General features: G+C 43.5%; 3 protein-coding genes across 3 annotated transcripts; 2 read left to right on the top strand and 1 right to left on the bottom strand.

Moving 5' to 3' along the window:
* Nucleotides 1–576: 576 nt before the first annotated feature.
* Nucleotides 577–2,321, top strand: LOC125519448. Its single transcript, XM_048684255.1, has 4 exons — nt 577–580; nt 706–777; nt 896–950; nt 1,142–2,321. Exons 1-4 carry the CDS (start codon nt 577–579, stop codon nt 2,319–2,321), a joined length of 1,311 nt encoding a protein of 436 aa, XP_048540212.1.
* Nucleotides 2,322–6,969: 4,648 nt separating this feature from the next.
* LOC125520492 lies at nt 6,970–8,349 on the bottom strand. The gene is made up of 2 exons (XM_048685437.1): nt 8,188–8,349; nt 6,970–7,542 (listed from the first exon to the last, which is right to left on the bottom strand). Exon 2 carries the CDS (start codon nt 7,522–7,524, stop codon nt 7,255–7,257), a length of 270 nt encoding a protein of 89 aa, XP_048541394.1. The 5' UTR covers nt 7,525–7,542; nt 8,188–8,349; the 3' UTR covers nt 6,970–7,254.
* Nucleotides 8,350–15,608: 7,259 nt separating this feature from the next.
* LOC125519447 lies at nt 15,609–25,204 on the top strand. Its single transcript, XM_048684254.1, has 13 exons — nt 15,609–15,714; nt 17,305–17,555; nt 17,650–17,733; nt 17,816–17,949; nt 18,044–18,135; nt 18,433–18,530; nt 18,643–18,730; nt 18,807–18,961; nt 19,047–19,114; nt 20,282–20,396; nt 20,954–21,079; nt 24,524–25,106; nt 25,197–25,204. The coding sequence occupies exons 1-13, from the start codon at nt 15,609–15,611 to the stop codon at nt 25,202–25,204; spliced, it is 1,908 nt and encodes a 635-aa protein (XP_048540211.1).
* Nucleotides 25,205–26,346: the final 1,142 nt, after the last annotated feature.

The following is a 26,346-nucleotide window of genomic DNA, read 5'->3' as shown; positions in this document are numbered from 1 at the left end:
AGCCGTTGGAGGCCGTGGGTGGCGCGGAAAGAACCGTCGTCGCGGCACCGGAGGTTGCGGGCGACGGCGACAGGATCGGCGCCGAAAACATGGAGCCAACAGCAGTGTTGCCGAAGAACTGGGGCACCGACGGAGCCAAGGGATGGGGTGGTAGGTTGAGGAGGGCGGCAAGCGACGCGGGGATCGACCCAGAGCTGGCGACGCCCGAGGCGGAAGCAGTCATGGCACCGGCGGCACGGCCTTAGGGTTTAGGGTTTCGGCGGCGGCGGCGGTGTGGTGGGGTGTAGGACCTAGGTTAGACTCGATACCATGTAACACAAAGGTTTTGGAGGAACTGGTTCAATCCTCTATGGGATGGCCTATCACATATATATAATAGTGTCATACAAGTTATATATCAATACGGTATAGATTACACAGTAAGACTACGATACAAAATCTAACAGGGTCTGTTACTCCATCAAAGACAATTGCCGACTCGCGTCAAAAAAAGAAGACAATTGCCGACACGCCAAGAAATGGCCCCCGAGAAAAGGTTACTCGCATTGCCATCATGCCATGACTGCAGACGCACCAATGGGTATAATTTTTTTACGGGATTGCGTTGGGCTTTTTTTCTACTTGATGAGCTTTTGTTTCTTGAAGTGGCCAGCGTCGTACTACAATTTTGTTTCTTCATTGCAATAGTTTTTTTTTACTTGATAGGCTTTTCAGTGGCCAGACTGGGGCAATCGGCCCCGTCCCTCTCCCTGGCGTTTACCGACTATACACATTCGGGTGACCCCTTCTCCTTCCTCTACTTCTTTTCTATTCAATTTTTTTTCTTCCTTGCAGAAAACCCTAGCCCGTATTTCCCCCTCCCAATAGAACCCTAACATTCCCTTCGCTACAACAGCGGAGAGCGAGGAGAGGGTGCTGCGGCAGATGGATCCTAATGAGATTCCCCAACAGTAAGACTATCCGGTTTCTCTCGTCATCTTTTTTGGTGGCTGCAACGTGTAGTAGTTTGTGCATGTTAAGCTGGATGGATCATGGATGGATGTGCATTAGTGCATATGCGTGTTGGAGCTTGCGACTGAATGCACTGGTTGAAGAAACCAATGGATTGATTGCACTTGTTTTGTGGCTGCTGCTGTTTCAGGACCAATTGCAAGAGGCCGCAGACCGACCCCGTATCCAAGGTGCTCGGCAACGACGATCTCCTCATGGAGATCATACTCCGGGTCGGCTTTCCCACCACTCTCGTCCGCGCCGCTCTTGTCTGCAGGCGCTGGCTTCGCCGCGCCTCCGACCCCTCCTTCCTTCTCAGGTTCCGCAATCTTCACCCGCCCGGCCTCCTTGGCTTTTACGTCCACACCATGTCGAATAAATCAGATCCGAACCCCCCAGTCTTCATGCCAAATCTGCTGCTGCCCCCAGAGCTTAGCACAGTCATCCACCGTGCAAACTTCAGCTTTGACGCCTACAAGGGCAAGAATATCTACATCACAGACTGCCGGCACGGAAACGTTTTCATCCACTTGTATGAGGGCTGGACATCCACATACACAAAAGTAGTGCATAAACCACTCTCCTCTAATAGAGAAATACCTAGCTTCCCACGATTCCCACCTCACCAACTGCAGGATGGCAATACCTGCACTTGGAGTGACCTCATTTCCAAAGGAGAAGGTGACAACTTGTCCTACTTGTATGTGTGGATTGAGTCTACCAGGGATTCCACAAAATCTACAATGCACGTATCTGTGTTACAAGACGATGTCTGGTGCATGCATACCTCGATCACAAGTACACACCACCCTTTTTTGCTATGGGTACCAAGACCTGTGGTCGTCGACAATAAAATATATATGGCCTCCATGAACAACATCCATGTCTTGGATTTGTCAGCCTCAAGTTTCTCCATAGTTAAGCTCCCACACATGGTGGCGAAGTATGGCATGAGAAACGCTGTGATGTCACGGGCTAATGATGATTCCGGCGTATATCTTATCCATGCTAAGGAGCTTCAACTTGGCATATGGTTCCACAAGAAGGACAAATGGTTGCCAGTGGATACCATTTGTTTGCGTAAGATGCTTGATAATTTGAGGATATCTCATAATGAGAATGTCCATCTAAACCAAGTGGGGAACAATGCCGAGTTTGTGCTTTTGCAGGCGGGTCAATCTATACTCTACTTGGATATTAAGTGCAGGAAGTTGCGTAAAGTGTATGAGCTTGGAAGATATGATATACTGCATTCTATCCATCCTTTTATGATGATATGGCCTCCCACATTCCCTGCGGTTGAGGATGGTTCCGCAAGGTTTGCCTGTTGACTCTTGGGTGATGCTACTAAAATTGCTTTTGCCTAGTCGTAAAAGAAGTTGTTTGTTCATTTTACCGTAGAGGAGAAGCATTGAGAATAATATGGGTGTTGCACGGGAGGATCAGGTGTCCTCTATGCATAGGTGCATGATTGGCGAGGTGAGAAGGACAATGGGGATTGGGGATAGTGGAGAGAAATTAGAGGGATATGGGTCGGCATGTGAAATGTGATCCTCAAACTATTATATATGTCTCTTATCTTTAATACTTGGTATTTTTGTTAGAGGATACTTGCTTGAGTGAGTTGTTGCTCACACATTTTTCAACTATAGATCCTACATCCTACAGTGGCAAGCTTATGTTTATGCTTGTTTTCTCGTTTAGATATATCAAATTGAAGATGTTCCTCTTATACACGAGAAGTGTATAATCCAATCTTGCGGGACCAGCTTGTATTTTAGTGGGCCAACTGTTTGTTTGGGACATTCATGCATTTTTTTTGCTGGAACAGTTGCATCATTTTGGCATTTCAGTGCCATGTAACATTTAATTTTTTGTTGTACAGCTACTTGCCTTTTTGCTTGTCTAGATCTTTTGATGCGTAATTATCTCCGTCCTAATTTATGTTGTGTTTTGCTTGGAACAGTGATGGCATGTGAAGGGTCTTGGATCAAAGAAAATTGAGTGAAGCTGCATTTCTTTGCTGCTAGCAAAATAATAATAATTACAGAAGCAGAAGTGCAATATCGATCTGTTTGCTATTTTTGACTTAAGGCCCGCTTGGCAATCCACCGGCTCCTTAAAATCCGCGGATCTGGGGAGCACCTTTTTGCCCGCTTTGAGATTTCTAACTGCAGCTCCGTCTGCTCCGGGAGTGGAGGTGCGGAGCAGAGGGACACCGAACGGGCCCTTAGTCACGAATTAACTTGGTGCTGGATTAGGATGTTGGATGGAACTGGATCAGGCGTTCCTATTACTGTTGGAAAGACCTATATATGTATTGGTTGTGCACTGCCTTTGCTTTCATCGTGTTGTCCATCAACAAAATCTGTTCTAATTATCAATGTGCCAGTGGGATCGGTGCACTGTTGAGGTAGTTGGTAAGTGCCTACTTTAGCTTCTCTGTGTTGTTCTGTAGTATGATGGAAACTCTAGCATGAACTCTGTTACCTACGAAAATGTTGCTCAGCACCATGGTTCGATCGCACCTACACTCAGTACCGTCCATCTCAGACAATATTTCTTGGGATATGTGCCACTTACCCTTCACAAAGTACGGCGGGAATCATCAACACTAGTTAAACATGCCCAGCTCTACAAAATCTATTGCATGCGAAGACTCATTAGGGAATAAAATACTACCAGTCCATCGATACCATGGCAATTTTTTTTAATGTGCCTCGTTATGCACCCCTAGAGTGGCCCCACACTCGGATTGTTTGGAAACAAATATAACAAAAAATATGTACAGAAAACACACACCCTTAGAGCATCTCCAACAGACGTCCAAAAAGAGCTCCGCGCACTAAAAATTTGTTTTTTTGGGCGCCGAATAGCTCCAGCAGATGCTGTAGCGCTAAAAAATTTAGGGGCGCGCTGAAAAACACTATCGCGCGCAGCATATTTTGGGCTCCGGATTACGTGCGCTTCACAATTTGCACTGTCTGCTTTTTGGGCGCGCGTTTTCTGGCATCTACTAAAGCAATGTTGGTCCCTGCGCATTAAAAATGCTACAGTGGCGTGCTAAAACTTTTATTGGGCGAGAAATTTTTGTGCGGCAGTTGGAGATGCTCTTATAAATTCACATGTCTTGCTTGCCGATTTAGACAAGAAAATTTGATGAATATCTTTGAGCTGATCACTGTATTTTTTCTAACTAGGGAAGCTCTTTCCCAAGATGGATCTTCTGTACCAAGAATCTTTTTTATGCAGTGACATATTTTTTTATTCAAATCTTCACCAATCTTAAAGAAAATATATTTTTATCTTTTTTTCTTTATGTTGGATATGCTTATAGGAAAAAGTTTTTTAATGTGCTGACTGCATGAATATCCCTAGCATACATAAAAAAAGGGAAATCATCAACCATTTGAGCATTAAAAGATAGCCAGCAGGTTAAATATCAAGGTACTACCTCTCTCTCAGTTTACAGGGCGTGTGTGTATCCCTAGGTCGTCAATTTGACCAACCTAATATAAGTCATATATTAAAAAAAATATACCAACATAAACTACGGAGTTTCTACTTTCAAAAGGTATAATTTTGTGTTATATAGTTTATATTAGGGTGATGAAATTGGCAACCTAGGTATACGCGCAGGACTTGTAAACTGAAACGGAGGTAGTAGATAGATTGTGCAATTTGATATAAAGGAAATATTATAAAAAAACATGCAAGATGAGCAGTAGCGACAAGGTCGAACAGAATAATAATTTCTTGAATTCTGGGGCTTGGGCCCATGCTACAGTAGCTTAGGACCGTGTGCCAACCCAAGCCGCTAATGACAAGTAATTAACATAATCTCTGAATTTTGAATGCTAACATGGCACATATCCCCAAGGAAGCAATGCTACATCGTACGGCACCGAGCTTGGGTTCGACTAGACCATGGTCCTGAATCTCATGGTCCGGTGCGATTGGGTCACAGACTGCGCCGTCAAGGCTTCTGACATTGAGATATGCGAAACCGCGCGGTCCGGATTGCGGCGCTGCGGAATCCCATGGCTGGAGAATACCTACACATGTCAGCCCGTTCCCAGCATGGATGATAATGGCGTTGTTTACCTGATCACCAGGCTGAAGTTCATGCACCCCAAGGCATGGCTCCTTGCTGTTGACATGAGGAACAACAGATTCCAAGCAATGTACAGGATCCCAGCTAGAAGAAGCAACGACGTGTCGCTTGCATATTGTGCCACTACCATCTCCAGATATATGAATGCGACTACGCCAGGTAATTATGTTATAGCCATGATGATCATATGCCCAATCCTGTCGTTAGATTTTTTTTTTGTATCAACATAGATGTAAAAAATAATGGTGAAGTTAAACACGTTTTAGTGTAGACCATGTCAGTATCTGAAACATTAACTTTTGTTCTCAGCATAGGAATTAGAAGTAAGTATTATCTTACACTTTCATCTGATTGTTTGAGAATTATTTATTACATTGTGTTGATCTATGTAACAAACAGATGCTAGTAATAATTAGCAATGAGCCTATGATAGCCATCAAACACTTTTGTTTCCTCATGTCAACCAACTAGTCAGTTGTACAGTTAGTACTATGAGCCTATGAGGGCATCCGTGCTCTGTCGGTGACCCGACATTTCCTATATGCATGCTTCTTGCTAGTTTACCTGATAGGCTGATTGATTCTATTACAAACATTCAAGTCAGATTCAAGTCTTAAATGCATCTTCCTTTTACAAAGGAAGGCAGGAAGCTAACACCATCCCTTTTTTGTGCGGTTGCAAGATGATAGCAATCTTAGTGAAGATGCATCACACTGGGTGAACACTGAGCAGGAGAAGGCGAGGAACGGCGAAACCACCCTTGCTAAGGTGGCCCGACTTGAAGAGCAGTTGTCAGACGAAAGGGCCGAGAAACTTGAGCTAAGGCAAAAGCTTGGAAAGATCCGAGCAGAGAGAGACCTGCTGGCCAAAAAGATCAATGAGATCAGAAGCATACTTCATTAAATTCCATCCCACTATGTTACAATCAAAGAGATTTTACAGATCGTGTGTTGACACCTTGAAATGTTGAATACCGGTGGATTTTTCTCCTCTGCTTCTTGTGCTGTTTGAGCCCGATGTTGCTCATCCTCGGGGCCTGACCCCGCCGGATCTCTGCAACCTGAATATCATTACAAACTTGTTAATATGATGCCTTCATAAGCACAAAGAAAAACACCTAACTGAAGAGTGGCTTGCACTAAATTTGTCGAATTGAGTCATAGAAAGGGCCAAACTTACCCTGCATGTATCAAGGGATAACATTGAGCATCACTTGCACATGCACCAGAAGCGATTTCTCGCAACTGCAACTTAGCTCGTAACAATAATTTGATCTTTGGACTTGTGCCATCTCCAAGTGAGTGAGGAACAAAACTGACAGAGCCCGCGAAGCTTTTCAACATTTTGAACTGAGAGATCATCAGTAGTACACCGAGGAAGACTAACTGACGCATGTAGTGTACACACAATATCTTTTATGGGAATTTTGACTGCTATCAGGAGCTGTTGCTTGTTGGATTTCAGGTTGTTGACGCCTTACTGCACATAACATGGACAAGCAACAGAAAATTAAGAACTCATGTGCTGAAGCCCAGTCATATATTCTCCTCAAAGCAAATCATCACATACCCAAAGAGTCGTACAGAAAGGAGCGAATTCCCCTGCATTGAGCACCGTTTGCACAAGCACCAGCAGCAATTTCCTACACAAGCAGATTTGCTGCTAACAATAGTTCTGACCTTTTCGTGTCAAAGGAACAGCAGCTAGCAAGGGGCATCAGCATGTTCTCTGACCTTTGCTGGGGTACCAAGAAAGTGTGTGCCAAGTCAAACCAGATTAGGATGATCATTTCACTTGTGCTGAAGCTCATTCATTATCCTCAAAAGCAAAACATCTGACAAATGATTTAACTGCAATGGACTTTAGTGCTGAAGCTCATATATTACCAGCGAAAAGCAGAACATCTTCTAACAACGAGTTGTACAGAAAGAAAGATGCAAACTTTCCTTGCACACACATATTATCAGATAACAACATTGAGCGTCGCTTGCACACATCGATTTGATACACAAGCAGCTAGTGTGCCTAAGAATAAATTGTTGGTCGTTCAGTGTCAAAGGAACAGCTAGCAAGGGGTAACAGCATGTTCTCAGATCTTTGCAAGCGAGGACTAAGAAAGGGCACGATAAATCAGATGAGATTCAGGACAATCACTTCTGCTTCTTTGATTTCTTGGGCGGGTTTTTAGCAAGTGCCTCGCCCTCCTCATCCGATGGGCCCTCAATGGATTCATCAGGGACATCGTTCGGGACGTTGTGCTTGGTGATGTACTCCTTGAGGATCACCATGCTCTTCTCCCTCATCGCCGCCAGCTGCTCCGACAGGGTGCCGGACTCGGAGCTGACTGCGAACGATTCCCCTCCGAGAACCAGGGTAGCCTTTGCTCTAGGTTCTAGACTTGTTGCAGCATTCATCTCCATCGTCCAGGGATTATTAACCTGAGAATAAACATGGTAGCAGAGGTAAGGAAAGGTTGACACCGGTTCCACAGTTTCAGTTGTACGGCGTATTCAGAAAATGCCGATTCCACAATTTCATTAGGATGGAGCATTCATTCAGGGAATGGTCTGTAAACTGTTCACCGGTGCAAAGCAAAATGCTGCTGGTTATCATCCTAGCATGGCAATTAGAGGCAGTTCTGAAGCTTTTTTTTGTGGAGTTCTGAAACTAATAATGGACTCTGCAGCGGAAGATTGTTCCGCTGCCTTCCAGAGACGCAATCTAGGGAGAACTGAGGATGAAACAAATACTGGAGTGAAAGAAGTACTGATGGGGATCAGAATCTGGCTAGCTGTTGATATTGCACTTGCACATTTGTACCAACACAGCTACCCCTTACAGAACACAGAGTGACCAAATCCTTTCTACAGAGCTAAAAAATGCTTGCATACAGAACCAAACACACACAAAAAAACATATGCCGCAGTCTATGATTACAGAATTTTGCAGCTCGCCTGACCAATTTATACATGGATCGAACACACAGATGAGAGCCCCCGTCAGATGCAGCGATGCCGCAAGCAACGGACGCTGCAAGAGGTGGAGTAGGATGACCTAGGAAGAGAGGTTGATTGAGATCTTACGCTCGGGCTGCGGAGAGGCGGCGGCGGCGCGACCGGGGAGAGAGCGGGCGGCGGCGCGCACTTCCACGGCGTCAGTTAGGGCAGCACGCGCTGGAGAGGTGAGGAGGAGAGGAGCGGCTGGCCTGGGCCGAGCAGGAACTAGTGGGCCGGAAAGCGAAGTTAGGCTGGCACAATCCGTGGAGTCACTCTTGACCCCGAAGATATATCTAAAAAAAAACTCTTGACCCCGAAGAACAAAAACCAAAACCCCTTAAGAAAAGCAAGAAATATTTTTAAAAAAATTGGGAGCTTTATTGATTCTTTTTTTAGGTGAAAGGTTTATTGATTTTTTAAAAGGTAAAAGCTTTTTTTTGAGTTTTTTGTTTTTTATTTTGCTTCTCAAGCTGAAGCAACAAAAATCAATAATTATAAATAGCCCATGAAACAAACACATGCCATAATACACAAGCAAAGTCTTCACTCGGTTATTTTAGTGGAAAGGCCGCTTGTATTACCCAAATCACAGGCATCTCTCTTGCCATGGCCGAATTACATAATTCGTCACTTGACCCAGCCATGTTTTTACACAATTTGTTAACGCAACCCTCTTCAGTCCGGATCTCGAAAGGGCATGTACTTTGCCATCAGGTTGGTGCCCTGCTAAATCTGAAAGCACTGCAACATGCTCATCTTCGATGCCGCTCAACTCGGCCTATCTCGCCCCCTTGCCACAACTAGTGCAGAAGCTACGAGTTGGACGACAACGACAGCAAGAGGTCTTGTTGTGTTGCTCCTGGTCACCGGTCCATCTAGCTTTTAGTGTTGTTGTGTTGTAACATCGGGTGTGTCCTTCCACAGGCTTGTGCAAACTGTATCAATGAATCGAAACACAATGCTTTGCATTTTCTTGAAAGAAGACACAACTCCCGTAGCTAAATTAGAGTTACTTCAGTGGTCATTATTCGGAGAATTGACTTCGCAAAGCAAATGTTGTAGTTGGTGCAGCAAAACCTTCAAGTGCTCCACAAGAGGTCCTTGAGCACTTATTCGACTTTCACACAACAATATTGATATTCATCTCTGAAATAAGCATCTCACATTCCATCTCCTTAGCCCGCTCTCTCCCCAATCATTAACATTGCTAGATCAAGTAGCAAAACCGTCAGGTGTTTCACTATTGTTTATTAGGACTTCAATACCTTCTGTATTTGAGGCCACTGGGAAAAATGACAAGCTCGTACAACAAAGTTGTTATCGTGGTTAAGAATAAGCACACGTCACTGCCACCTTTTGCCCTAGTATGTGGGATCGCTCCATTCGCGTTGATCTTGACCATGTCGTTTGGCGTGGGGTGTCCGTGCTCCAGTGGTGCCGCGACCCTACCAGTAACTAAAGGAAATATGCCCTAGAGTCAATAATAAAGTTGTTGTTTTATATTTCCTTATACCATGATAAATGTTTATTATTCATGTTAGAATTGTATTAACCGGAAATTTGATACATGTGTGGATACATAAACAAAATACAGTGTCCCTAGTAAGCCTCTACTAGACTAGCTCGTTAATCAAAGATGGTTAAGTTTCCTAACCATAGACATGTGTTGTCATTTGATGAACATGATCAATGTGATGGACAAGACCCATCCGTATGCTTAGCATAATGATCGTTAAGTTTTATTGCTATTGCTTTCTTCATGTCATATACATATTCCTTTGACTATGAGATTATGCAACTCCCGAATACCGGAGGAATACCTTGTGTGCTATCAAACGTCACAACATAACTGGGTGATTATAAAGATGCTCTACAGGTATCTCCAAAGGTGTTTGTTGGGTTGGCATAGATCGAGACTAGGATTTGTCACTCCGAGTATCGGAGAGGTATCTCTGGGCCCTCTCGATAATGCACATCATAATAAGCCTTGCAAGCAATGTGACTAATGAGTTGGTTGCGGGATGATGTATTACGGAACGAGTAAAGAGACTTGCCGGTAACGAGATTGAACTAGGTATGAAGATACCGACGATCGAATCTCGGGCAAGTAACATACCGATGACAAAGGGAATAACGTATGTTGTCATAACGGTTCGACCGATAAAGATCTTCTTAGAATATGTAGGAGCTAATATGAGCATCCGTGTTCCGCTATTGGTTATTGACCGGAGAGGTGTCTCGGTCATGTCTACATAATTCTCGAACCCGTAGGGTCCGCACGCTTAACGTTCGATGACGATTTGTATTATGAGTTATGTGATTTGGTGACCGAAGATTGTTCGGAGTCCCGGATTAGATCACGGACATGACGAGGAGTCTCGAAATGGTCAAGAGGTAAAGATTGATATATTGGACGATAGTATTCGGACACCGGAAGTATTTCAGAATGTATCGGGTACATATCGAAGTATCGCGGGGTGGGGGGGGGGGTTACCGGAATCCCCCGGGGAAAGATATGGGCCATAGGAGGGAGGCGAGCCAGCCCACAAGGGGTGGTGCGCCCTCCCCGTCCCACCTAGGGAGGAGTCCGAATTGGACAAGGGGAGGGGACGGCGCCCTCCTTTCCTTCTCCTCTCTCTCCTTCCCCCTTTCCCCTTCCGGTAAAAGGAAAGGGGGCGAATTTGACTAGGAGCCCAAGTGGGACTCCTCCCACTTGGGGCACGCCTAGGCCGACCTCCTCCCCTCTCCCTCCTTTATATACAGGGGCGGGGGAGGGGGGGGGCTCTAACAGACATCAACTGTTCCAAGCCGTGTGCGGCGCCCCCCTCCACAGTTTACTCCTCCGGTCATGTTCATGTAGTGCTTAGGCGAAGCCCTGCGCGGATCACTTCACCATCGCCGCCACCACGCCGTCGTGCTGACGGAACTCTTTCTCGACACTTTGTTGGATCAAGAGTTCGAGGGACGTCATCGAGCTGAACGTGTGCTGAACTCGGAGGTGCCGTACGTTCGGTGCTTGATCGGTTGAATCACGAAGACGTTCGACTACATCAACCGCGTTAAACTAACGATTTCACTTTCGGTCTACGAGGGTACGTGGACACACTCCTCCCTCTCTCGTTGCTATGCATCTCCTAGATAGATCTTGCGTAATCGTAGGAAATTATTAGAAATTGCATGCTATGTTCCCCAACAGTAACTTCACATGTTTGAGTCCTTTGCCATTTTTTAACCAAGAATTTTTTTCCGGACTGCAATCTCGTCTGGGTCTTCTGTCTGCATCGCGCGCCCTCGCGTTGTTTCGAGGCTGCCATATCTGGTCAATGAAAGTGCAGACAAGGTCCTAGTTGTCTACATTCGTTTTATCCAACATTGGTGGCACCTCGATAGAACATCCACCTCGTGAGGCACCTCCATGCATGCGTTGTATGAGGGCACAACCAGAAGTATGAAGAGTTGTATTTTCTTGGCCACATGTGATATAACATACATATATCAAGAGCATGATCGAACCGATTTGTAACACACGTGGAATGATTACTCATTATGTATTGTGATTATGTGTAGTACAATCAAATACGTGTATCCAGCCACAACCAGTAGTATGATTATTCTTTATATATCGGTTTGCGGTTTTTATTTTACAATCAATAATTTGGAGATTTATTCTGTTTTAAAACCAAACGAAATACATGAAATGCTTGATCTAATATATGAGTGTGTGGTAACAAACAATATTTGAACCGAATGCGTGTGTGCTTACAAATAAATCCTCTCCTTATATATTGTCATTGTTGCTCAAGGATAACACTTCATCCCACCCGGCGGCTGCGACATCCTATTAGCGTGTCGACATCTTTTTATATGTAGACGTCATACAGTCTGAAAGCACAAATTGTTTATATTTTTATTTTTTTACTTATTTATAACTTATTTTGTTAATATAAAATTTAATAATTATATTTCTTCTTCTGTTCTTAGCATATTTCACATGAAGGTGTAGCTAAATATTAACATACAATATTCTATATACAATTCTAACATTTAACATTGCTATAAAATTTCTGCGAAATCAAAACAATATTATGTGACAAATGTTATGTATTTTCTTAATTTTTTTAATAAAAGCATTCATTTGGCTGAATTGCTTTTATACCAAAATAAAGATAAATATAATTCTTCTATGGATTAATATGTATCACTCGATGTATTATTCTACTTGAATGTGTTCATATCCAACTTATCGAGCTCTTAGTGTACACTATCTAACAAATATCTTGATAATTTATCTAGAGTGTATGATTGTAATAAATGTATAGCAAAAAGGAAAGCAATTTCATAGTTTCAAGAAAGCTAAGGGCGCTTGATGCTATCTTAACCGTGTGTGTGATCATTATTGAATTAGACGAGCGAGAAGCAAAAAAATGGTCTTCCCTTAGTTAGAGGTGATCTTTTAGTAATAAGGAAGATAAGACAATTCATTCTGTAAGTTTTAGTTTAGTTTAGTTTGCCCATAATTTTAACATGCACACATTAATGATTAGAGAACACCAAAAGATGATTCAGTGTACAACATTTTTTTATCTTATCTAGATGACATGAATTACATAAGAAAAGGCCTTACACCAATCATTATACAACTCTAAGGTCAATCTTAGAGTCTCGGTCAAAACTAGTGGTAGTGTCTGCCATGATTTTCCATAAAGTAAATAGTGGACCCCAGGCTTGAGCCTATATATGGGCTTGAGCATATATCTGGGCTTGTCGGAGGCATCCCGTGATTTCAAAAAATGTTCTTGTATTCAAAACATGATAACAAATTCAAGAAATGTTATTGTTTTATAATCTTTGGTCATGTATTCAACTTTTTTGCATTTCAAATTTGTTGAGATTTTCAGAATTGTTCTCCATTTAGAATTTTTTTATAAAAGTTCAAAATATATTTGTGATTTTAAAAAAAAATCCTGTTTTAAATTTTGCTCATAAATTAAAAAATCTTCATGTTTACAAAAAAGTTCAGAATATAAAAAATTGACCCTGTTTTCAAATGATGTTCGTGTTTTCAAAAATTCTTCGAGAATTTCAAAAGATATTCCTGCTTCTCAAAAATTGCTCAACAATTCAAAAAATGTTCCCATTATCAGAAACTGCTCAGAATATTAAAAACTGTCTCACAAATTCAAGTACTGTTCATGTTTTTGAAAAATGTTCAGGAATTTCGAAAAATGTTCAACAATTTAGAAACAGTGCCCATTATCAAATTTTTGTTCCCAAAATTCAATAAATGTTCGCATTTTCATCTAATATTCAGGAATTTCAAAATTCTTTCTGTCAATTTTTTTTACATTTTTTTATAATTTTTGAAAGATTGTCTGAGTTTTTCAGTAATTTTTCAAATTTTCAAACATTGTTCGTTGTTCAAAAATTTCACAATTTCCAAATAAAGATCGAAAATATTCAAAAAACTATCCGGATTCTGCTTTGGAATTAGTTGTTATACTAGCACGCTCCCCCTTTTACACTAACGTTTGTTAGCTCCACTGGTTAGCTGCTCTTCTGCACAAGGTGGAGGTCCAAAGTTCGAATGCGTGCTTCCTTTTCCTTTTAACATCACTGCGCTACTGTACGGCAAACAGGCGCGCTTGCTAGAGCGCCCACTATTTGGGCCAGCCTAGTGGAGGTTGGAAGGGCTGATTTGTAGGTAGTTAGAGCATCTACAACCGGACGTCTCAAGGTGGGCGGCCCGGTCAACGACCAGTTACGAAAATTCGACACAGACGGGCTTCTTAAACAGGTCTCAAACGCCCAGACTGACTGTGGATATGGGAGGTGTTCTGACGATGAATCGTAGCTAGGGTGTCATAGTATGTAGGTTTATTTTGTATGGATCTAAGGGATGAAATATGAGAGACTCGGATTCAGAGGAGCAAATATGATACGTATTGGTCACTGTCCGCGGGCGTTTAAGATGTCGGATTTGCCAACTCTGGCTGTAGATGCTCTTACCGTTTAGCGGGGATGCTGGCTCCGAAAACGGGTAAGCCTCGCGGTGCATGGCCGCAAGCCTGCGATCCATACCAATGAAGTCAACGCCTTTGGTAGTCTTTCTCTCCTCGTAGGCATGGGGGCATGGCCATTTGCGCCCATCCCTGTTATGCGGAAATTGCATTCTTCCATCATGTTGGATTGTTGGTTGTTCTAGCAGTCGAACGGTGTCTGTGGGATCCTCGGTTTTTCCATGTAGTTGCTTGTCACTTTCACCATTAGCCTAGCTTCATTTAGTGGTAAGTTTGTCATTTTACGAGATGTTTCTTGAGCCCGAGGCTAGGGGCTAGTCAGGGCTGGTGTCATGCCACAAGAATCAATGGTGGTTACTCTGTCTACCATGGTTTCCTAGATACCCCCATGGTTGCTCCTCAAGGTTGGACTTCAATGAAAGCTTTCGTGGTTATGGCCAATATCAGCGACGAGGAGTCCTTCAGGTGTCATTTTCCTCGAGAGAGGCGTTATCCCAAAGCTCCTTCTCCCTTGGTGAACTTAAAGCTTTTGTTGGACTATTTGTGAGGCCAATCGGTCGTCTCAACGATGTTTCTTTCTATGGAAGGTATACGAGTGGCCTGGCATATTTTTTTTCTCCTTGCCAAAAGTTAAGAAGAAATTGTTCTCCAAAACATGGCTTTTTTTCATAGTCAAACATCTCCACGACAGAATTCATAAAACACACGGCACATTTTTTCTTTAATCATACCATTTTGTAGATTTATAATTTTTTTTGCGGGGTAAAAACTTGCATTACTCAATCAAGATATCCTTACAATCAAGAGAAACAATCTCCATCAACTCATCCGGACCAGCCCCTAGCCAGGTCATGGTCCTGCCTTGCAATCTAGCAAAGGAAGCTAATATATCACTAGCCTTATTTTGGGATCTAACAATATGAATAATACAGACCCAGATTAGCTTGGTAGTTTTCATATTTTCATATTGTGGCAATAATATTTTTTTAATGTTTTTCAGTTGTTCTTTTAAGAAAAATATGTTTGGGTCGTGGCACCTAAAAACAGTAAAGAAGGCCTCTGGGCCAATTGGGTTTTTCCTTGGCCCTCTCCAGAGTGAACCGTCAAGAAGCAGCCTTTATCTAAAAAAAAGTCAAGAAGCAGCCATTCAGACCCAGATCAGGCCATTCTCAAAAAAAAAAACCCCAGATCAGGCCTCCACCCCACCAAGCGCGTGCAGATATGGCAAGAGAGCACGCAGCCGCGCCACAACAGCCGTTGTGCACTCCATCGCAGGAGCGCGTCGCTTCATACACGACCAGGAGCACCGACCTTGGTCGCCGCGTGTGGATGGTGTCAGTCTTGCTCCCTGGTCGTGTATGATGTGACGCGCTCCTTTAGCTGGCCCCAGACGCTTCGCACCGGTCCCAGATGCTTCAGCTGGCTGCCGCCGCCCCCAACAGCCCCAGCTGTCTTCGATAGTTGGGCCCGCCGCCACCGTCGCGAAGGGTGATGGCAGCGGCGATGAGAGAGTGGCCGGCGAGGTACTTCTTTGAGGATTTGTGGTTCGCTCTGGAGCCGCCCGACGATATTAGGAGAGAGCGTTCTTACGTGACAGGTATGTTTGATTTAGCGTGAACCAACTTGTGATGACCGTGGTTTCCCTAGCATACTAGGGTTTAAATCCTGATGCTTACATTTATCCAGATGCAAAGTGTATTTTTTTTAAGAAAAACAGTGTATTTTTTTAAGAAAAACGTGACAGGTATGTACATACAATGTTTACATCTTTCTTGAGACAATGTTTACTTTTTTGTTTTTGAGAAACTGAGACAATGTTTACATGTTTTTGTTTTTTGAGGGGTAGACAATGTTTACATTTTTTTTTGAGACAAGGTAGACAATGTTTACATGTTGACACAAACCTTAGCTGGGCCTCAAATCTCAGCCCAACACCACCCTACCGATCGATTAAATAAGCGGAAGCAGCGCGACTGCGGACGCTGAGAAGAACAACTGTGGAGATCCCTGGGAGTTGCTGACGATATAAATTTTGCCTGTCAAATGGATCGAGCGGGTTCAGCAACTTTAGAGTTTTTTCTCTGTGATGACTATTTTCGAAGACAATATAATGGTGTGCTTGAGCTACCGGAGTTGTTTACCACAGCCTGTTGGTATATTTGGTGGCAACGGAGACAGTTTGTGCGGGGTGAGGATTTTGCCTCTCCAGCGCGAACGGCCGTAGCAGTGGCAGCCCTATCTCTGAACTATGCCCGTGGAGCACAAACAAAAATGACACCAAAAGTGAACATCTGGCCGGGGTTTTTCGCTGGTCAGATAGTCATTAACGTCGATGCGTCGTTCAGAGAAGGAGATTATGCAGGATCTTGTGGAGTGGTCATCCGGGACTATCGTGGAAATTTCATGTCTGTAGCAACAGCAACACTAGATCATGTACCCGATGTAGAGACAGCTGAAGCTGCGGCTATATTGGAAGGAATGAAGCTAGCAAAGGAAACAGGGTGCCATAATGTGATAGTAAGATCAGATAATTTTACGGTGGTGGAGGCACTCAAACTGAATGGAGGCTTTTCTATGGTGGCAGAGCCGGTGTTGGATGAATGTCGCAGTTATCTCGAAGAATTCGGAAAGTTTACTATTGAGCATTGTATTAGGGAGTCAAATAATGTAGCTCATGAGTTAGCATGTTGGGGTCGTGCTAATAATCCATCCCGATGGGTTCATGACCCGCCTGGTTTCATTGTAAATCTTTTAGCAGACGATGTTGCTATCCTTTGATTAATAAAGTAAACTTTCCCGTAAAAAAAAACGAAAACCTACCCTGCCGGCCGCCGCCGCCCTGCCCGTCCTTCCAGAACTGCCGTTCCGTCCGGGCGCTCGGCGTTCACCCTTCCATCTCCTTCATTGCTTCCCCTGCAGGTGGCCGTTTTGCTTGCCGCCCTTTCGAGACGCTGCATCCCCTTCCTTGCCGTTCCTCCTAGAATCCGCCTCAGTAGCAACAACAGAGGTATCTCCCAATTCCCAAATCCTAATTTCTCTTGGTAGCAAAAAATATATGCAAAACGCCATTGTGTGATACTTTGATACCTTGACTGAATCATTGAAACGTAATCCTTAGTTCTTAATGCGCTCCTCTTTCCATATTGTCAGTTTTGTAATTCTGCACTTCCGTAATTGTTGAAGCCAGGGAACATGGAAGTTTGCACCGGCAAGCTTCAAGATCTTGACATAACCTCAGACATGAACGGGAAGACGGACGATGGCGCCGAGGTGGGAACGGAGCCCGACCACGCCGTATTTGAAAGGGACTACCTAGGCGATGACGACGAGGAATTGGAGCCCGAAGTAATGTTAGGTGTCTTGCGGAAACCAAAGGAACCACAACACTTCCATTCTCTTCTTCCCCAACACTTACCCAGTAAAGCTGGCGGTGCCCCGGTGTGTTCGTCTACACTTTTGCTTCACATGTGCCTTACGCTGTGATGCCATTTGAACTGTTTTTTAATTGTGAGAAACATATTGCATTGTTCAGGCCTGGCTTGATCCTGTCAATTTGCCATCTGGAAAATCCAGTTGCTGTGACTTTTGTGGTGACCCACTGCGTTTTGTCATGCAGGTTTGCTTCATTCCTAAAACTTAACTCTACCCGATCGTTTATGTCTAGGATTGCCAGTAAAATTTGGTCACACGTGTTGCAGGTATATGTGCCAGATGGGTGGAAGGAGACGACCTACCACCGCGCATTCTTTGTGTTTATGTGTCCGTCCATGTCATGCTTACAACTGGACCAGCGCGAGCAGGGGAAGGACAGGGCAGCAAATGCTAGAAGGAGGTATCGGTAGCATATATAGCTGTTGATTGTCTAGTGTGTTAGCCCAAAGTTTCACATTTCTTGTCATGATCTCCTGCGGTGAATTGTGCTGCAGTGTGAAGGTCTTCAGGTGCCAGCTGCCCAGAATTAATGCATTTTATACTCCTGAAGAGCCTAAGGGGTGCATGGGATCACAATGTTCAGGAGGTAGCTTTTTTCTTGCTTTAGTTCTACATGTTGTGCAGTTGAGCTGCAATTCTCCTTGTTTCAACTACACTACAAAACTAGCTTTTGAAGTTGTGCAGACAGCTATTGAGTATGCTGCTGTACAGCACAAGTTCCCTTAATATTATTGACAACTTCGTCTCCAAAATTCACTAAGCTTTTGATCTCAAAGCTCTTTACTTTTATTATGCAACGATTTGCTTGTGTTTTTGAATTGGTGAATTGTATGTTAAGCAAGGCACTGATTCATGTATTTTATCTTTCAAATATCTCTGTTAGCATACCGTGCTCGGCTTTGTGATTGGTGTGGTACATGGGAAGGTGAAATTTTGTGCAGCCACTGTAGCAAAGCAAGCTACTGTTCTAGAAAGCATCAGGTACCAAACAGGTTCTTACCATATCTATTTAGCATTATCTGTTTACCTCTCCTGCTTGAATACTGAAATATCTCCGTTTTGGTGGGAATAATCTCTCTGTAATGTTATTCAGGAATTGCATTGGCACGCTAGTCATGAGAATGATTGCTCTCAAATACCAGGTTCACCAGATGCTTCTATTCTGCCAGTCGCAGCAAAAGGTTGTTGCCTATTGAGTGTTATTTAGGTCTTTGTTTTACCTCCCTTGTAATTTGTTGCCGTCTGGACTACTTGCAGTATTTCCTGGCCATGCATGGCCTGAATATGCGGCGGATCATGTACCTGAGCCGTCATGTTCGACTAGTTCTATCAAGGATACTTCAGAACTGATGATGGTAGAAGGAGAAGTCGAATCAGATGCCATGATGCAGTTATTCATGGACCAGTTTGAGGTTTTCTTTGTGCTATGGCCTATGCTTACATATTCGTAATCAAATGCTACTATTTATTTAGTACAATACCACAACCTGTGTGCAGGATGATGAGGACAATACATGCTGGGCATCTTTCAGAGACCGTGTTTCAAGACAGACTCAAGTCTTGAGGTGAGTGTGAATGAGTATCAACTTTTGTTTCTGTTCTTTTGTGTTTGAGTGTGAATAAGCCTAGACGCTCGTTTGCGTAAATTGTGTTTTCCCTTTCGTATCGAGAAAACTAGAGTTAGGTCTTTGTTTTGTGCCATGACTGCTATTGGACATGATGCACTGTCTCCACTACACTGAAGCAAACTATATGGGTACTGGTGTTCTGGTCAACATTAGGGTTTAGTGAACCTTCTGGTTATTGTTTATTCTAAGGACATGACTAGGTGTTGGTCTGCTGATGTGGGCATTTGATCGACCTTCAGGACTACCATAGGACCATGAGTTCTGACACGTTGGCCCTCCTATACAACGTTGCGTCCTATTCCGCTCTACATTGTAACGAGTCATGATTTTTGGTCGTCAAATGGCCTTGCGGCCTGTCTGTTGGCCATGCCGTACACAGGTAGTCCTGCACTCTGCCTTCTGTTACCTATACAAGGCCCCTAATGACAGTTGGTTCGTCCATTTAGTTTTGCAAGAAGATTTTTAGCCAATTCAATTAAAATGAACAATTATGCAACAACTTTCTACACGATTGCAACAATTGTATTAAATATGTGCAATAAATGAATTAAAAATAAATAGCAAAATAAAAAAACCTTCGCAAGAAGAACCATGGATTCTCATAACATTTCTTTCATGAAATTGCAACGACAATACACTTGTGCGGCTTTGCAACATGTGTGCAACAGAAACAAAATAAACTATTGCAACATTAAAAGTCTCAGTCCACAACAACATAAAATTTTATGTAGCAATATCCCACCTCCCATGCATAGTTTTCTTCCCCTTGTAGCTTATGTCTCCTCTATGGCCATGGTGAGGTGCTATGAACTTGCGGGGCTACCTTTCAATTTTTGTTGTCATCCAATAGGTACTTATAAAGTCATAAATTAGCTCTTCATAAAGTCTAGCTTCGCCACTAGTGTTATGCCTTGTGACACATTGGATGCGTGGTATGGTCAGAAAAAACATTTGTTCGAGTTGATTAGATTTAACATTTCTTATTTTTATTAGTTTATCATTTAACATTCATCCGAAACTCTTGCTTAGATCTGGCAAAGATTTGGTTGATCAGCACTCCTTGCAAGAACAGTTAGGCATAATTTTAATTATTTTGTCATGCAGGTACTGTGCGAACGAAGATGCAGAACCTCTTTGGGCAGTATCAACTGGGTCTCTGACAGGTGATGATATCCCTTTGTGCATCTATTGTAATGGGCAACTTCGCTATGAATTTCAGGTTGGACAGGTTTCAATTTCTATGAACTATTCTAGTTCATTTTTTTTCTGTCCAAAAAAAAAGACTTGTTGATATGTGTCTTAATACCCTATTGTTTATGTGATGCATGTGTTAATCAAAGCATATTATTACTGTATTTGGTGATGTAATTCTAAAACCTGGCAATGTGGCAATTTTAAGCAAGTTACATGGTTGTATCTAAAGAAATTGTATATAAGCAAGTTACATGGTTGTGGCTAAGTTTGGTAAAAAAAACATTTTCTGAAGAGTTCTTTCTATAGAAGGAAATTGTAATACGATAGCGTATTTGATTATTACTGTAGGGAAGTGAGTAGAAAGTTGTTAATTATCCATGTTGACCATGTTGAACACAATGTTGTGTTCGTTTTAGGATAGACATCTTTGATTCTTTTGACGACAAATGATTCCATAGCTACTACATATGAACACACTAAGCGTTCCTAAAACATTGTTTTGCTTGGCGCACTTGCATGCAATTTTTGCTTTTGGTTTCACTCCACTCCACTTATATTTATTTCCACTACATGTACTTGCAGCTAATTTCTCAACTGCTCCATTACTTCCATGTTGAAAATGAACGAGACCCCGTCGACTGGGCAACAATAGTTGTGTACACATGTCGAGAGTCATGTGATGAAAGTGTTAGTTACAAGGAAGAATTTGTATGTGTTCAGTTTTCTCCGCCTACAAGAAGAACATATCGCAGTACTCCTTAGCCAGCAGGTTTGTGGTATTTCTGAATAAATCTTTATTTTCCCTCAGTTTTCAACTTCATGATAAAGATCTTCATGACTTGTTTTTGAGAAGTGTTGCTCTCTTTTGTTCTTTCTGAAATTATGCCTATAGAACTGTTGCTTTCCTTTTAAGTTTCTTTCTGAAATTATCCCCAACTACGTTGTTACGGATTTATGGAACTGTTTTCATGCTACCTGGGTGATGAATAAAATCTAGATTGGTTTTCCTGTGCTTTGTTAGACTAAATATGTTTATGATGTCTAAATTTTTTAAAGTGCATATACTTAAATATATATATATATACACTTTATTTGTAGTGATATACCTTTGTTGACTAGGTTCGAGCAGTATTTACCTTGTGACTATTCATTCAGTTTTGGAGTATGACTACATTATGGAAACAATCTCCTCTCTAAGGTTTTCCATGGAATATATGGCTGGCTGGTCTTGCTTGGTCTTAACTTGAAACTTGCGGTTGGTTTTTGTGGTAGTCAGGACTCAGGAATAACTTTTTCAGGCGAAACCTTTTATGTAATTTCAGTCTAAAGTAGATTCAAACAATAATGCCTACACTTTCACTGATGGCCTGTTTTTTCTCTGGATATTGGGAGACCATCACATTATGTTGTTGTTTTTTGTTGCAAGGTTCTTGAGCGCTTCATCTCATGGAGATGTGAAAATGTAGGAAGGATGTTCAGAATAAAGGTATGACATAAAAAGGTGCTTGAGAATTTCTCTGCCTACCAGATCAGCATAGTGGGAAGAAAATGCAATGTCCTAGTCCATGAATTGGCAGCCCAAGCAAGCAGAAATGGGGATCAGGTGCTGACCGCCAAGGTTCGGACACACTGCGTTTTTTTTCTATGCTTGATTGTAATCCCACCTCTGAGTAGCCTACTCATTGGTCCTAAAAAAAAAGTATATACATCAGCAACCTACTAAGTGATACCCCATCCCTTCCGGTTTAAAGGGCCCAAACTCAAAAATATTTCCAGCCATGGTAGATGATGAATTATGGAACAAATTTTGTAGGTTGCAAAACTGTCCAATTAGGGCGCTTGTTGTCAAGACATCGTGTTTTCTGATGCTTTAATCTGCATAAACTGCAGTGCATGTGGCCGCTAAATGAGTAGAAACGGCTACATACAGTGGTAATGGTTCTTTTAGTGCGTCTCGGAATCTAAAAGTGTGGTGAAGAGGAATGAAACGGAGGTAGCAGATAGGCCCAAAAGAAAAGAAAAGGAGAGGAGGTACAAATTAATTTTCTTTCCTACTACCTGGTCGTTTTTCGAACCACTCATCTATTTCCCTCCAACAGAGAAAAAAACTGACAAAGGTGAGAAAGTGCATATTTAAATTGTAAGAAAATCTCAAAACAATACGTAAGGAAGATGCACACGGGAAAGGCACGCACGCCTGAACAGACGTCAATGCGGACGACTTGCACTCGTATGGTGCATGTCTGCCTCTCTCTCTCTTTCTGTAACAAAGCTAGGCCGCGAGGGAGTTGTCCACTGACATCGCTGAATTGCTAGTAATTAACCGGTCTTATCTCAGGTAATCTACTATTACATTTTGCTGCGTGGTCAAATTATCTGGATGTACGGAGTAGATCTTTTCTTCTCCTGTAACATGTAGCCTGTTCTTGGGTGCACCTCACCTCCGCCATGGCTGCCGGCCGGCCGGGCCAGTGGTGAACCGTGAATAAGCCCGACTGTGCCTTTGGGAGACCGACCAAGACCGATGGCATCGATTACTTCTCGCGGAGTACTGGGTGCCCGGCCAGAAATGGGCACGGGATCGATGCGTCCTGTCGTTCACCTGTGTGTCTGTCGCTGCTTTGCTTTGGCTTTACGCCAAGCAGGCTAGCTAAGACCGTTTCAGATTCAGTTCAGGTCAGCGCGCGGTTTCCCTTCTCTCTCTCGTGCTCTCGTGGAGTACCAGAGTAGGGCCTCAGCTGTGCCACTGTAGTAGTAGTAGTACTAGTCCGTAGAGCACATGCACTTGATCCATGTACACGCACTGTGCAGGAGCTGTGGGCAGCTGCATGCATGCTTGTCCGGACGGAGAAAAGAAGACATTTTTGTCCTCGCATCTCTTTCTTCCTTTCAGCTTCATATCTTTGCGGATCAGCACCTCGCTTGGGCTGAATTTCGTGTTTTGACCCTTTTGGCATACAAATTCAGAATCTGACCCCGGTTGGAAAAAAATTCGGGATTTGACCCTTTTTTTACCGCCAGGGGCTCTGGCGGTTGGGTTACACAGCCTACCGCCAGGGGCCCTGGCGGTAGGGTACTTATCCACGTCAGCCTCACCAAACGGCTGTCGTTTCGTGCCGTCGGGGGCCGGCAATGTCCATGGCGGTAAGTGCCGAACCATTATAAGCCAGCGGGGGCCGGCTCATGGGGCCCATCCACGAACCCAGCCCCCATCTTCTTCTCCCCTGCCGCCGCCCGCAAGAATAGAGAGGGGAAGGCCCCTCTCATCCCCTCCACTCCCCCCATCCGATCTTCTTCGTTTGTGAACGCTTTTTGCGGATCGAGATGGCTCCGAAACGAGAAAAGTAAGCTCTCTCAATCCCTCCAATTTGTTTTAGTCAAGAAGCTTTCGATTCGACGCATTATTTGGCACAAGATGAACCCTATTTCATCTAGTAGATTTTGATTTTTGTTGTTTTTAGGTTTGTTTAATTAGGAGTAATATGATGTTTGATGTAGTTGAATATGATTTATGTGGTGATGTGGTTGAAGTTGACTATGATAGAGCCTATTTTGTATAGTTGATGAACCCTAGTTCATGTTAATATTTTTTGAATTATTTATTGATGTTTGATGTGGTTAAATATGTTTGAATATGATTGATGACTTGATGTGCTGATGTGGTTGAATATGTTGGATTTGTTAACTAGTTTGAGGATAGAACCTATTTGGCACAAGATGAGGTGATGAGGTGATGTGATGATGTGGTTTGAAGATGAATATGTTGGTAATTTTTATATGTGTTTTTACAGTTGTTGAAATTGATTGGTTAATGTTCATATTCATAATAGGATAGAATAACTAGTTTGAAGATGAACCGCAGTTCATATTCATAATATTTTTTTACATTTGTTGGATATGATATGATTGATGTTAGTTGAACGTTTAATATGATATGATTATATGTTCATAACCAAGTGTTCGTGTTTTAGGAGGCCCCCCATTGGTCCGGCGATCGGCACTAATTACACTATGCTTGACCCGGCATTCGACAACGGTCATCGCACCTGTTACATCGAGAATGGAGTGGTAAATAGCACTGATCAACGTGTTGCATCACAATTTTGCCTTTTCAAAAGTTTTTTCTAACTATTTTCGTGTGCACATTGACAGATGCTTCCGCCCTTACGTATGAGGGGCCACACCAAGGTCAAAGAGATGAACTACGACAACCGCTACGAGCCATATTACAGGAGAGCCGGGCTCTTAGGTTTCATGCTCCAGTTCAAGCATACGCCGCCGACGCTTGTCCACACGGCTCTCACAGCGTTGGTGGACCGTTGGCGGCCCAAGACGCACTCTTTCCATCTCCCATGTGGTGAGATGACGGCGACGCTCGAGGACTTCACCATGATCACGGCCCTACCGATCAAGGGTCATGCTCTCATTGGGCGCGTGGATAGGAAGAACTGGCCGGACAGGGTTACCGCCCTCATCGGCGACTGCCCTCCAATCAAGAGTAACCGAACATCCGGTGTAGCACTGGCATGGCTCCTAGACCACCGGGCTGAATGCCCGCAAGATGAGGATCCGAGGACCGTGGAGCAGTATGCAAGGGCCTACCTGTGGTTTCTTCTCACGGAGGTGGTCTTTCCTGACTGCTCGGGGGACAACGCCCTATGGATGTACCTGGACTTCCTGGCCGACTGGGATGCAGGGTACAGCTGGGGGTCTCCTGGCCTTGCGTACCTCTACCGTTCGGTAAGACATCATACATCTCACCTATGTGTGTGGTTATTTAAATTGCTTTAAATTGTGTCATCTGATCATCACTTGTTGTTTGCAGCTGGATGACGCAACGCAGAGGACCGAGAAAACATCTGGGATGTGTGGGTGTGTCTGGGCCCTCTCGATTTGGAGTTGGGAGCGGCTGCCGGTTGGTCGCCCTGAGAAGTTGCCACGGACGGAGTGGACGGAGTATGGCGAGGATGGCGACCGTTCTCGATACCTTACTGTCGCCTATTCTTGGGACAAGGTTAAGGTCTTCTCGGGCAAGGGAAGTGCGATGTACAAGGCCTTCACCAACGAGCTGGACAACCTGACATCTTTTCAGGTATACCAATGAGCGAGATAGTTTTAAATGTTTATACTTTGACGGTTGCTAAACAATCTTTGTATAGGTTAACTGGTGGCCGTACCACGATAGAGCTTGGGGGTTCGAGCTGAACGAGATGTGCGAGCGGGACCGCCTTCTCTTCCGGTGCATTGTCCCGCTGATATGCGTGTACGTCGTCGAATGGCACCTACCACAACATGTGGCGACACAATTTGGCGTATTGCAACACACACCACCGGCAAGGCCCCACGACACCGGCGGTTACGACCTTCACAAGTATGTGCTGCCATCTCTTTACCGTGATTTCTTTAAGTTCGACGTTCTTATGGTCTTTTGTGTTTTTTTGCTTGTTATGCCCCTATGCAGGAAGAGCAGGCAGTATTCTCAGTCGATATTGTACTGGGCTGACGAGCACAAGTCTTTTGTGGCAATGCGGGACGAGAGGACGTTCCGCAAAGATGGGGAGAGATCAGGCATTTGCTAGAATGTGTATGAGAGGCACATGAATTGGTATGACGATGGCATCAAGTTTCGTCTGCGTCTGAGGCCACGATGGACGGAAGCGAACATGGCATCACTTCAGGAGGAGGAGGACTCTGAGGATGAAGCATACAAGAGAAACCTCAGAGATATGCAAGGTGATTTCAGGGAGTATGCGCCCCTTATGAAGAGAGTGGTAAGTTTTGTTGAAATGCATTCGAGCTAATGATGATGACATGGTCATTCTCGCTAACTTTTTAATGATCCTTGGATTTCCAGGCCGCAGAGCTAAACAGAAACATTTTCGACGGCTCGAATGCGCTAAGTTCTGACCCCGGAACCGTGGAGGGTGACAACAAGCTGAGGGAAGCGACTAAGGTAACTTTAAGCCTCATAGCAT

Source organism: Triticum urartu, chromosome 7, assembly GCF_003073215.2.
Source record: "Triticum urartu cultivar G1812 chromosome 7, Tu2.1, whole genome shotgun sequence".
Taxonomy (NCBI): domain Eukaryota; kingdom Viridiplantae; phylum Streptophyta; class Magnoliopsida; order Poales; family Poaceae; genus Triticum; species Triticum urartu.
The sequence above is the reverse complement of the archived record's forward strand: the minus strand, read 5'-3'. Positions and strand labels throughout refer to the sequence as shown.